We start from the raw sequence: 13,428 nt of genomic DNA on the forward strand, positions 1-13,428 counted from the left end.
TGCCTTTATTTTAATTTTCAATTAAAAAAAATCAGTTAACAACAGTACTCCTGAAGTCTCTCTTTCACTCCTGTTAATATTTTGGTGAGGAGCAAAAAAAGGGCTTGATAGAACATTTGCTGAGGCGTGCTATGTATCTTATGTTTGTTATCTCGTAGATTGTCAGCTGAAAACTTCATTCTTTCATACTTCATAAACTCTTGGAAATAAAGAAAGTACACTCTTTCGAAAGTTTTGAATTTAGCAGAAATTTCCGAATATAGCTTACGTTCAAGAACGCAGTACAAGTGAATAAGGTGCAGGGATGGATAAGTTGAATGAAAGAGTGGCAGGAATGGATAATGTATAAATAAGGTGCAAGTAATAAAATGGTGTGAATAAGGTGTAATTATAACTTCATTATTAAACAAAGAATCAAGATAGTCAGAAGACAGGTTCTGCATGTATTCTTTGTAAAAAACTGGAAAGTTTCACAATCAAATAAGATGAGAACATATTAATTTATTTCAATCGCCAATTTTAAAACAACGTACTTCAAATCAATATAAAATTCTGGAAAATAACTATTAGTTTTCTTATAAGTAAAACACGCTTATAATGAATTGACACTTACTTGATTTTCTTTCCACGTGACTGTAAAATATATTGTGAACTTAACTTCTTGTAAAGAACAATATTTTATGATTGTTACAAATTGAAATTTTGAAAAGAAAAAAAAATAACTTAAAATTTCAATGGTAAGTCGGATATCCTCAACACTTTTTAGGGTAATTAATCCTCTCATCCAATATCAGGGTTTTTTTTTTATTTTGCCACATAATATTATAAGAGTAGTATTCTTACATGTTATCATTTAATAAAAAAAACCACAAAGACAAGATTACACCAGCTTTATTTGCCAGAAGTACACTGTTGGTGGCAAAGAGAGACAGTTTCACCCATTTCTATTCAGATCGTCAACACAACTTTCAAGTAAAACAAAAAAATATCAACAGTAATTTAAAACAAATAAAATTCACATTTACTATATATGTTTTTTTCAGCCTCTTATCTGGACCATGAAATCGTTTTAATTAAAACAAACATGTCCAAAATATTTGAAAAAGGTAGATAATTCAAAATCATAAAGTTCGACAACTCTTATAAGAAATCGACAATTCTAAATAGAAATCGGTATGGGACCAATTGTTTTTCTCTCTCTTACGAACTCATACATAAGGCACAGTATACAATTACGCTGAAATTTACATGAAGCGAACAATGGACAATGATGAAACTGATGACATTCATCGCTGAGACAATGAAGATATCCATCGCCCATACATCTTCTCCGCCAAACACTTAGCAAAAAAATAAAACACTTTGTTTTCAATCGTACAATGTAACCTAAAGAATGGCCGTCATGAATGACGTATCACTCAAATAAAAGAATAAGCAAAATAAAACGAGATTCTCAGCATATCTTAAAAGTTTTAAATGCCCTATTATAAAAATAACTGTCGTTCAAATAATACATCCGGATTTATTTGTTACTATTTTGATAACTTGTCAACCGTTATTCCAGAATTGTGAGAATTCGCTGAAATTGAGTCGGGTTTGGTATCTCTCTTTTTCCTAACTGCGCAATACTGCAAAAGTTCGAAATAATCGCAACTGTGATAACAACATTCGCACACAATGCCTGTATAAGTATTTCGCTTGGTTCGGGAGTGCTCGTTTGATAAATACATAGAGGCCTCTCTTTTGCCGAGGATTAGTCCTTCTAAAGGCGAATAACGTGGGAAATCTGCAATAAAAAAAAAAGAAATTCAGCTTAAAATATGATTCATGTTAAATATTTCTAAAAATGTTTAATGTTCATTAGCAATTATCCTCCCTTTTTGGTTCATTATGAGAAAAAGGTCTCTGCCTCTTTTATTAAGAGACAAAGAGATGCTAGCGTGATAGCAATAATAACGGTTTTGTGCCACGGCGCGGTGAAAGACTACCATCTACCGGTCCAAGATCAAGGTAAGTGACTGACCAGGTGGTGGGTGTGTTAGATTCGAATTAAATATTTATTTCAAACAACTCTATTTTCACTCATTAGTTAGCGTTTCCATATTCATGAAAAGTCAATATGAATAATATTTGTACGTACTTGAATAAGACAAATAACAGAGTGAATAAAAGACTAGTTATTTTAATTTCTGTATAAAATCATTGTTTCTGATCATTTGCTTTCCTACATTATACAATGCTAATACAGGTGCATTTAAAATTCTCTATCTTTAATATTGCTATTCTGAATTCCCTTATGCGTTGAAGTGGTTTGATCTTCCTGACTTTATGTTAAATAAAAAATTCCACCTGGAACTTTTGGATATGTTTTAAATTACATTTCCGCATTTCGATATATCGACGTTTGATTGTACATGTGTATTGTATGTACACGTCACTGAATATTCATTACAACATTTGCGCAATATTTTTATTGCGTGCTTATCATAAAGAGATCGTTTACCCTATGTAAAGAAGAGTTTGCCTGCAATGCAATTTGCTAACAAAGACCTCGATTTCAATTTTTATATATTAAGCAGTTTCTAACATAAATTCTTATGGAAATCGTTTGTACATGCAGTGAAGTGTTTTTACTTACCAACATTATTTTCTTGTTTATGGGAACGTGATGATACATCACGCTTTGCATGTGAGGGTACGTAATATTCCCCATCACATACCAAATGGAGCATTTCCGGTATCATGCCTCCACATATTCCTTCCGGATCCGGTCCCCGCTGCTCGGTCCGTGAATCGCACACACGCTCAAAGTATGAATGTACAATAGTGAAATGTAGACACAGGAGTATAAAAATTTGATGTGTCCGTTTTACTGGCATGTTTTCCCGCATGGTGCACTGTGAAAAAATAAATTTTAATCATTTTTATGCAAACACAAGGGAGTAGTGATGACGTAGTATTTTTATGCGTGCGCAGAATCTGTGCGTGCGATAAAAGATGAACGTTCTTACGGTATACATTTTATTTCTAATTCAACACTGCAGAGAATTTTTTCAAAAAAAAAAAATTCAAAGCATGCAGCTGACTTGGGAGTAATAAAGTTGAAAAAGCGAAGCTGACTGAAGACCTGACTGTTCAACTACCTAGACATGACTTAACATTTTGCTTCAGTATACTCTGTTGCGATAAAGCAAATATTATAAGTTTTGATACGTTTTCTCCTTTTTTTAAATAAAAAAAAAACAATGACATATGTATGGGTTGATTTCAATTACTGTATGTTAATTATGCCTATACACTTCTCAACGGAAACTTGAATTAAATCGATCTTCTTATCACAAAATATGTATTTACAGGTATTTATTAAATGTATACTAAAGTCTTCCTCACTTATCACCAAATCAGAACGGCAGAGTCGTGTAATGAGGTAACAACAGATAAGCAATATATATACATTGACGGTGAAAGACCCTGAATAGAGGGTAATCTCTGTGGAATATTTGACGTGCATTAATTGTATTATTGTTATTATTGGGTTTTTTTTTTTTACAGAAATATATTCCTAATTTTCTGAGATTAAAATAACACATACAAAATATGATTTGCTTTTTATTTTATTTTATTTTTTTTAGCGATATATTCCTAATTTTCTGAGATCAAATTAACGCCAACAAAATATTATGTGCTTGTTTGATATATAGCTCTTATGGTTGCATATCAGAGAGAGAGAGAGAGAGAGAGAGACTAATCAGGGCTGCCATTGGCCTCAATAGAAATTCAATCATAAGACCTTGATAGTTTGAACAAGTTCAATTTGTTCCTGCTGTGGAAACTAATTATCCTTACAAAGCTTCGGAATACAAATTTTGACAGTTAAACGACTCAATGAAACTTCTGATATCAGTTGGTTCTGTGTAGAAATTTCTATTGTATAAGAAGAGAGCGTAAACATTATTTGGTAGCGATTACAAAAAGAAATTGATGAATAATTATACTCTCAATATTTAAAGAATGTCGATTATTAACCCACTTAAATTGTATTTTTTTTAATTTTCATTCATTGATAGATCGAAAAACTATTACAAGGGGAAGAGAGAGAGAGAGAGAGAGAGAGAGAGAGAGAGAGAGAGATGCTTCAGTTTTTAAAACGATTTTTGTAAAATAGATTTAAGAATAATGATCCGCTCCCTAAAAGTCTCTGAGATAATTCTTAATTTGTTCTATTTGGACAGGGGTTTGACTTTTATATAAACTTCACACAGAACAAGTATTGACATAACGATAAAGGCTCATGGCCAAACCCTTCATCTCTCCTTCACAAACAGCAAGGCTATCATGTCGTTTCGACCCACAACTTTGGGGTCAACGAAGGGCGTAAAGGTAAAATGTCCAAAGTCAGCAGAAAAATATTTTTTGTAATTTCTAATTCTTTTAATTAATTTTTGCAAAATTTTACTACTGAAGTCTCTTTTATGCAAATAATAAAATTTGTATTATTTTCTTACCAACAGGAAACTAGGAAATTATATCAGATGGAATATTTCCCCTTCCTGTTCCTCTTAATTGCATTAATCTTTTGCTAATCCGATTAAGAAAAACATAAGTCAAAACACTAGTACACAAACAACATATCTTATTTGACCCCTGCCGAGGAGGAAAACAACAAGAGCTTGGCAAAAAAAAAAATCTCGCAAACGAAAAAGAAAAATGAATAGAAAAAAATATATATATATGAAAAAAAAAAACCTACCCAGTCTTTGTAAGACATAAGTCTGTTCGGTGCGCCTCCTCCTCCTAGGGACAGTCTACGACATTAGAGGATCCCGAATGGAGGGGACCTCTCCACTCCGATGTATCTCCTGCGCGTGCTGAGCAACGAAAGACGGAGAGAAGCCGCGGCAGTCGATTCTAATAATCCTTACCAGACGCGTGATCAAGCCTGGATATATATCTAATGTCTAAAAGATTATTGGAAACAAAGAATTACAATACTCCGAACTCCGTAGACGGAATCAGACTCCAGAATGAAGAAATCTAGACGATTAATTATATAACACTCTTTTTCCACGCCCTTACAAAACAAGACATCCAATATTTTTCTTTTGAATAGAAATTATCGACTTTTATGAATTCCCTTTGATTGAAGAAAAAAAATATCTTCCGCTTTTAACACCCTCAGAAAAACGGACAGAAGGGATGAGAAAGAAGAAACTTCAGTCTTGTCACTTTTATAGCTCATTCAATGATTAAATACGCGGCTTGATATTGGATATTTGTACATTTAAGATATGATTGTTTAACATTTAAAATCGTATCATTTCTGTCCTTGCTACTATTTGTATTCTGACGAACTTTCAAAATTTTGAATACCTAAGAACTTGTGTTTGCCTTAAGTTAGACCTTTCGTGTTACGACATATCCAGGTAAAAATTTTCTAGAAGATAAGGGTTTCTTCAATTTCTTCATTACATTAAGAAAGCTTGAAGCTCTAAGTTCGTTTTTTTTTTTAAACAAAATTAAGAAATAACAGATTTACCCTTGATTCATCATTTATTTGAAATGTCGGAACCAAAAAAATCAGAAAAATCTTGAAATGAAGATATATTTTTTGCATATAAAAATGTGCAAATATTTCATTCGAACAACATTCAGTGAAATTTATTCGCGACATTTTAACAGCAAACGGCTAAATATCAAAATCATTAAACATAGAAATAATTATTTTTGATCACGATATATGTTTACTATTCCTAATGGCAACCAAATGTCTATTATTTTCGGCCTTGAATTAAATTGTCGTTAAAACAAACGTCATGACTTTTTCCCAACATTATTATAAATGATCGACCGTAACTCGGGGAAGATTAGGGACTATACAAGGAGGGGGGGGGCATCCTCAGATTTTTTTTATATCATCCCATGCAATATCTTAAAAAAAATATGCCAAATTATATGGGTTTAAAACCCACCAATGCACCCACCACACCCCCGCTCCTCGGCCCTGCCAAACACACGCACCGACAAATGTAAGTTTATATATTTTTAGTGGCTACCTCGCTTTAACACACCCTACCGAATAAATACCACACTCACCACAAAACCACTGCTCTTTATTACTACATGTATATATCTGCAAAATTTTCAAAAAGCTGTTACCTTCTTTGTATTACTTTCTTATTTAACTTTTACAGAGTCCTTATGCACGAATCTGTACTTTTGATTTATATATTGGCCGAAGATTTAAAGATCTTTTTTATAAAATCTTTGGGATTTTTTTTTTCATTTGCTTTTGCTATATGGAGGATATTCAATGTTTTGTAGATGAATATGGAATTTATTTCACGAGTGGGACAGGATTTTTTGATATTTTCACGAGTGCGAAGCACGAGTGAAAATATCAAAAAATCTTATCTCACGAGTGAAATAAATTCCATATTCATCTACAAAACATTGAATTTTCTGTTCATTACATTTTCTTTGATTTCCCTTTGCCTCTCTCTTTTCTTAACACAGTCATTGTCAGTGTCATAGCTAGGCTTGACGTCGTAGTTGAGCGGTTGAAACGTCATAGCTTAGCAGTTGTGAGATTGAAAACATTACATAGCATGGATTTTAACAACATATTTGGGAAGAAATTTGCAGTTTTAGCTCTATTAAGATGTTTAGTTACTATGTCTATCTCATGACACGCCAGAAATTATTTTTACTTACTTGCCTTTCACACTGTGAGAAAATATCATTTTGGTATCCTTTCACACTGTGAGAGAATATCACTTTTATTCAATAAATAAATCTCAGTATTTCACTGTTGAAAATGTAATAAATCTTAATTGTTATCTCATTTTGAAATCACTGGACGAATTGCAATCAAAATTGCTATAACGTTTAATTGGAAAGAGGGAAGCTCAGTATGATTGCGCTTCATTTCAAAATGAACGTACGAAGACCATGCCCAGACCATGAACAGAGAAAAAATAAGTTCAAACAATACCCAACAACCCAATAACATAATAATTACATGTATCAGTTATTTCAGCACAAGCATTGGCCGTTTGGAACAGGGAAAAGCGGGGGGGGGGGGTATTTTGCCAGCATAAACTATACAAACCAAATGGAAAAAGACCTTCTATATTAACGACTGATGACTTTTTTGTGCCTATCAAAGAATTTCTGTTCGTTAGTGCCCCCTCTCCCCTATATATACTGAAATTGTTTCTTACTTGCCTAAAGCAGTCAGGGAATGAATGGTCTATATGTCACCAGATATTCAATAATATCGAAAAAAAAACAGTTTACGTGAATATCTACATTTAACACGGAGACAAACAAGCAGCATTGCTTTAGATCTTTAATATATCGGTGTATTAACCGTATAACTCTTTATCGTGTGAATTGCACTATAAGCATTTTCATCACCATATGACCACCAGGTAGAAGTCACATTTGGCCAAGCTTTCTTGACAACTGTCGTGAGAATGTCATATTGCTAGTTACGAAGAGAAAAATTACATAATAAACCGAATAAGATGATTATAATCATCTCAAACAGCCTGGACAGATAGGTAATTGTCGCCATTCCTATAAAGGAAAATAACATTACGAGGTCAATATTTCCCAAGATCTGAAGTTAATTCACTCTGACTTGAAAATTATAAATATCAGCTAAATAAATTACTTACTGCAGAACTGTGGGGGAGGGAAATTTCGTGTCCCTTCCCTCCCCCTCGATTTATTTGGGCAATATTCATGTATGCTAAAAATAGACAATCCATGATAATTAACGTTGTGTCCCCTGAATAATATCCATGTAGTATGATGCCCTTTTTTGCTTGTCATTGTATTCCGATTGCATATGCCCAGGCACGTACGTGTATATTTTTTTGAAAAAGTACTAGTGGGCGTGGGGCTGGGGTGGACAAAACATTTGACAAACAAAATGCTGCTATATGCAAAATCAGTTAAATTTCTAATATCATTTCATGTGCTTCTTTTGCATTTGCAATTTCACGGAGACAAGAAGCTTTACACTATATAATGTACATATGTACATCGCGCTATCTAAATGTTGTTTCGTTCAGCCGATGCGACTTTTTTTTCCCTCGTCATAGTTTTTGCACTTCTCACTTCAATATATATCTACGTGTGGTGAAAAACGTCTCCATACTTTTGTGTCTTTCAGATCATCCATTATCTTTTAAATGATCGTGTCGTTTAAAACAACGAGTAGGCCCTGATTACAATCATTTTATTATGCTATAATTGGAACTACAAAAGTACATAGGGGTTAATGGGAATTCGTCTTAAATGGAAAAACCAATTTCCCTTGAGTTTTATTTATAATGTCCTATAACCCGACCCTTTCAGGTTTGTTCCATCTCTTTTTTCATTCGAATTCGTCGCAGCTGTATTTCAAATGTATATTGCATGGAGAATCTCCGAGAAAATTAAAAGTATTATACAATTATTGCTGGTTTTTGAGGTCAATACGATGATTTAGACACCTGAGGAGTACAATATTCACCGAGCCCGAAGGGCGATTTGAATATTGTACTTCGAAGGTGTCTAAATCATCGTATTGACCTCAAAAAACAGCAATAACTGTTTTATTATATGATTAAATGATAGCAAACTCCTACAAGACTTTTTTTTTTTTTTTTTTTTTTTTTTTTGCTTTAATTGAAAGTTTTAACGAGAAATTTCAACAAGAACACATTGTAACATGAAAAAATGGAACAGGAATAATTCATTATATTGACCTGCAATAATTCCTTATATTGACCTGGAAGGTCACGTGATTCATTATATTGACCTGCAATAATTCCTTATATTGACCTGGAAGGTCACGTGTAGGTCAATATAACGTAGTATTTTTCTAACATTGTTGGATCTCAGCCAATCAGAAAGAGGGAAATTATTCAATCATATAATAATATACAATTATTGCTGGTTTTTGAGGTCAATACGATGATTTAGACACCTGAGGAGTACAATATTCACCGAGCCCGAAGGGCGAGGTGAATATTGTACTTCGAAGGTGGCTAAATCATCGTATTGACCGAAAAAACAGCAATAATTGTTTTATTATATGATTCAATGATTAAATGACACACATTCATTAAGCAATCCGTGCCATCTTACTTGTTCACATCTACTGAAGTACTAGCCGAATATCAGAGAAACAGAGTTAAAAAAAAAAACAGTTGTATTATTTTGAAATTTTTAATTCTAGTTTAGGTGCAATGTAGAAAAATAAATGTCAGGCACATATATAGGATTAATTTTGAAAAAGGGGGCATTAAAAAGAAAAAAAAATTGACAACGTACCTGAAAACAAATCTTTGACTAGCCCCCCCCCCCCCCCCCAAAAGGAATAGAATTCTCTCAAATCAAAATTTTATTTGGTGGGATGTAAAGGTACATAAACTTTTCGAGGGGAGGGGGGCTTACAATGAAATTTTTTATCCTTAAAATTTAAATTAAAACTTAACATTCTCAAAAGGTGGGGAGAGGGGCAGGAATCCTGCCCCCCCCCCCCCCCCGACCCCTCACCCAAGAATCTATGTGCCTTAATTTTATGTTCATATGAGTGGATGTCATATGCAAGTGAAATAACTTTCCAAAACTATTTGCATTAATTTGGAATTTCCCTATCTATTTTTAGTCCAATGTAGAATAAATAATTCCTTATATTGACCTGGAAGATCACGTGCAGGTCAATATAATGTAGTATTTTTCTAACATTGTTGGATCTCAGCCAATCAGAAAGAGGGGAATTATTCAATCATATAATAAATGTGTTTGTTATATAGCAGGATTAAGGTTGTATTAACAAATTCTACAATTGTTCTAATTTTGTACGTTTATAAAAATATATTTATTTATGCAGAAAAAAATTCAGTGATTTCAAGATCTGTAGCTTGATTACTTCATTAAATCGTTAAATTCTTGCACATTATTATCCATTTTTAGACTCCTTATTTTGAGAAAAATTTCTGTTACACGTATGCACTTTTTAGTGCCCCCTTCTCATATTTTAGATTCATGTAACACATATTATATTTTTTAGAAATCCTATTCTTTTGAAGAAATAAAATTGTGGACAATAATTTGGGCCAAATTTAAAAACAAAATGAGAAATATAGACACAACTAATTCAAATTTACAAAATAAAATCAAACTATTTATGTGAGTGCCAAGCAAAACAAGAAAATGCACATATATGATATATCACAGAGGATTTTTATTTTTTTTTAGTCCAATTGATTTGGAGAATTCAAGTTTTATTCAACCAAAAATTTTTCTTCTGCAACATTAGCGTCCAATTCTTATAGATTTGTGTATTTATATAAAAGAATCTGATTATTATTATTATGCATTCTTTTTTTAATTTGGAAAAAAAGCGTCTTTAAAAACCTTACGTTGTTGAAAACAACAAGGTGACCAGGTACACTATACAAGAAGTCATTGGCCATTCTCTAAGTAAAAGTTCAAAGTTTGCCTTTGGATGAAAGATCCGCCGAACAGCTGTGATATCCATTGCGGTCAAACCGATTTTTCCCAACCCACACAATAATCTTCTTGCAAAATTGTTTTTGAATGGACGTGCAAGCATGTTGTGAAGGTCGAGAGAAAAGCGCCAAACGTGCAGGGCAGTTAGTAAATGCATCTTCTTGTGCATGCGCGCAATGACAGATTGACAAGAAAAATGATGGACTATCGGTCAAACTTACGTCTTCTTGAAACCTGCGATTCTTTGTGAAATTCAAGGCTAAGTAAAGGTATCGATTGTTTTCTATACGTCAGTCTACAATGTATTTTCTCTTACATGCTACTTCAGTATCCAAGTAAATAAATACTATAAAGTATACGTCCGTGATGAAATTATCCGAACTTTACCAAATGATATTCTTTCGCTGTCAGAAAATCGTAACCAAGAGTATGAACTCCTTATAATTTGTGCAAATCACTGTTTCTTCGTGTTTTTTTTTAAATAAGAAAGAGTAAAATTTATTCGACTATTTTTTCATGCTTAAGGTTCATAAACCCTCTGATCACTAACCAGATCAAAGTAACATCCTGTCATGTTCTAAATTTTTTTTTAATTTATACCGGGTGGCAGTAAATAAGAAAAATTACATCACAACTTGTCATGTAAATTTGGTATATTTACTGCCACCTGGTAAATTCAAAACTTACATGACAATCTTACACTCAATATACAACTCGTGGACTTGATGCTAGTATCTAAATTTTTCCGATGTGAATATTATATAGTTTGAGTACTCGGAAAATGTTATGATGGCGCTGTTTATATCTCTTGAAGGAATATCCGTAATTTAAATATTCATGAAATTGAATGAATATGCAAAATGCTAATTATAACATTTGATGAAGCAGTTCATTTACAATATATATTTTATATTAAGTTTTCAAATTTTCAAACGTTTAAATCTGTAGAGATAGGTGCATTTTTATCATTGTATATTTTATTTTATTTTATTTTTTTTTTTTTTTGCACTACTTTATATCAACATAAAATGCAGTTGTTTTGTCCTAACTCCCAAACCAACAATTTGTTCAGGGCACTGTCCGACACAAGGTCATCTGTAATAGCTGACCAGTCGACCTTCGCCCTAATCGCCTGAGGGGAGAAACACGACATTCTGGAACGAGTATGCAGTCATTGATTTAAAAAAAAATCTTATAGTCTGACAAAATATGTCTATATATATATATATATATATATATATATATATATATATATATATATATATATATATATATATATATATATATATATATAATTTTATAATTATTATAAGTATTATAATATTTATTCAGTTGTCATGAGATAAAAGGTACCAGTTTTTTTTTTCAGGCATCAAAGTTTTCTATATAAATTTATTTAATATTTAAATACTGACACCTGAAATTTTTCGTAGTTATCATAAAATGTGATGTCATACAACAATCAATTTCACGCTTCATGCGCATGTCACGTCTATTAAACAGACAACATTTTGATCATTGTACTATCATCTTACATTATGTAATAATATTCTACATTTGTGTCTCAGTCTATTTCATATATGTCAAGGGTGCACATTCCAATACCCGTGCTAGAAAGGTTTCGTAAGGAGAAATTTACAGATTAAAGAGCTATATACCAGTGGTAGATAACGAATTTTTCGGGTTGGCAACTCAGAAAATGTGAAAATGGGTCACTCATGAAACTCGAACTGGAACTGTAAGGAAACAGAACAAAACTCAGCTCGTTGTCTATAAGCACAGCGAAACAAAAAAATGTTCGGATAAAATTGAATGATTACAAATTTTTAAATTCTAATGTCAGCAACTTTCGTGGAAATTGGTCAATCGATATAAAATTCGAACGTGATATGTAAGTCATTAATATACACATCAAAATGCAGTTTAATTATTTTCTACAAGCACAGCAACAAAATAAAAATCCGGGGCATTACGGAAGCCCATTGAGGCCAGTTCAGAGGAAGAAATATTTTTTATTGCGTTTAAACGCAATAATAAAGACGCAAAACATTGCGTTTAATCGCAGTGTCTATTGCGTTTAAACGCAAAACACTTTGCGTTTAATCGCAAACGATTGCGATTAAACACAATCTTTTGCGTTTAAAAGCAATAATTATGCGATTAAACTTTTTGCGTTTAAACGCAATAATATTTTTGCGTTTAAGCGCAATTATGTTGCGTTTAAACGCAATAATCCCTTCTTTTAAGGATTTGTTTTGCATATAAACGCAATGATACTGTAGTTTAAAATCAGACATCAATTAGCCAAAGCTTATAATTACTAGGATCCGACACTGTTACTTTTTTGCAAAATGTCCAGTTTTGGAGATTTGGAGTAAAATAATGGTATCCTAACAACCAGAATGACTTAAACGTATTAGAACCCAACACTTTAAATGAAGCCTTTGATCAATTGCTTACGTATCACAGCTAATTAAAAACGTTTCAGTGGTATTAATAGTACTGGTCAATTTGGTAGTACACATCGATCAATCTGTTTTCATTTGATTTTGATTTTGATCTCATATGATTCAAGTATTGCGATTAATCGCAAAATTTTTGCGTTTAAACGCAAATCTTTTGCGATTAAAGGCAAAGTGTTTTGCGTTTAAACGCAATATACATTGCGATTAAACGCAATGTTTTGCCTTTAAACGCAATGTTATTGCGATTTAACGCAATGTTTTGCGTTTAATTATATAATTATAATAATTGCGTTTTAACACAATAATTATTGCGTTTAAACGCAATAAAAATATTTTCTTTCTCTGAAATGGCCTCAACGGGCTTCCGTAGAAAGCAATGAATTATCAGAAATTTTCAAAGTCTCAGGGCAAGTTCTTTCGTTAAAATGGGTTAACATAAAACAGGCCCGTAGAA

The 13,428-nt window shown here is 32.5% G+C and overlaps 1 protein-coding gene across 1 annotated transcript; it reads right to left on the reverse strand.

Annotated features, from left to right (window-relative positions):
* Positions 1-875: 875 nt before the first annotated feature.
* Positions 876-5,007, reverse strand: LOC133203281 (con-Ins Im2-like). Its single transcript, XM_061339099.1, has 3 exons — positions 4,751-5,007; positions 2,639-2,897; positions 876-1,786 (listed from the first exon to the last, which is right to left on the reverse strand). Exons 1-3 carry the CDS (start codon positions 4,766-4,768, stop codon positions 1,533-1,535), a joined length of 531 nt encoding a protein of 176 aa, XP_061195083.1. The 5' UTR covers positions 4,769-5,007; the 3' UTR covers positions 876-1,532.
* Positions 5,008-13,428: the final 8,421 nt, after the last annotated feature.

The sequence above is a fragment of the Saccostrea echinata genome, unplaced genomic scaffold (genome assembly GCF_033153115.1).
Source record: "Saccostrea echinata isolate AGI-Se365-2 ecotype Australia unplaced genomic scaffold, CSIRO_AGI_Sech_v1 ptg000049l, whole genome shotgun sequence".
Taxonomy (NCBI): Eukaryota; Metazoa; Mollusca; class Bivalvia; order Ostreida; family Ostreidae; genus Saccostrea; species Saccostrea echinata.

What these genes read in the sequence shown, in the direction of transcription:
- LOC133203281 (XM_061339099.1), bottom strand. An exon ending in TAAACAAGAAAATAATGTTG is followed by an intron (nt 1,787 to 2,638) that starts GTAAGTAAAAAC and finishes TTTTTATTGCAG; the next exon opens with ATTTCCCACGTTATTCGCCT.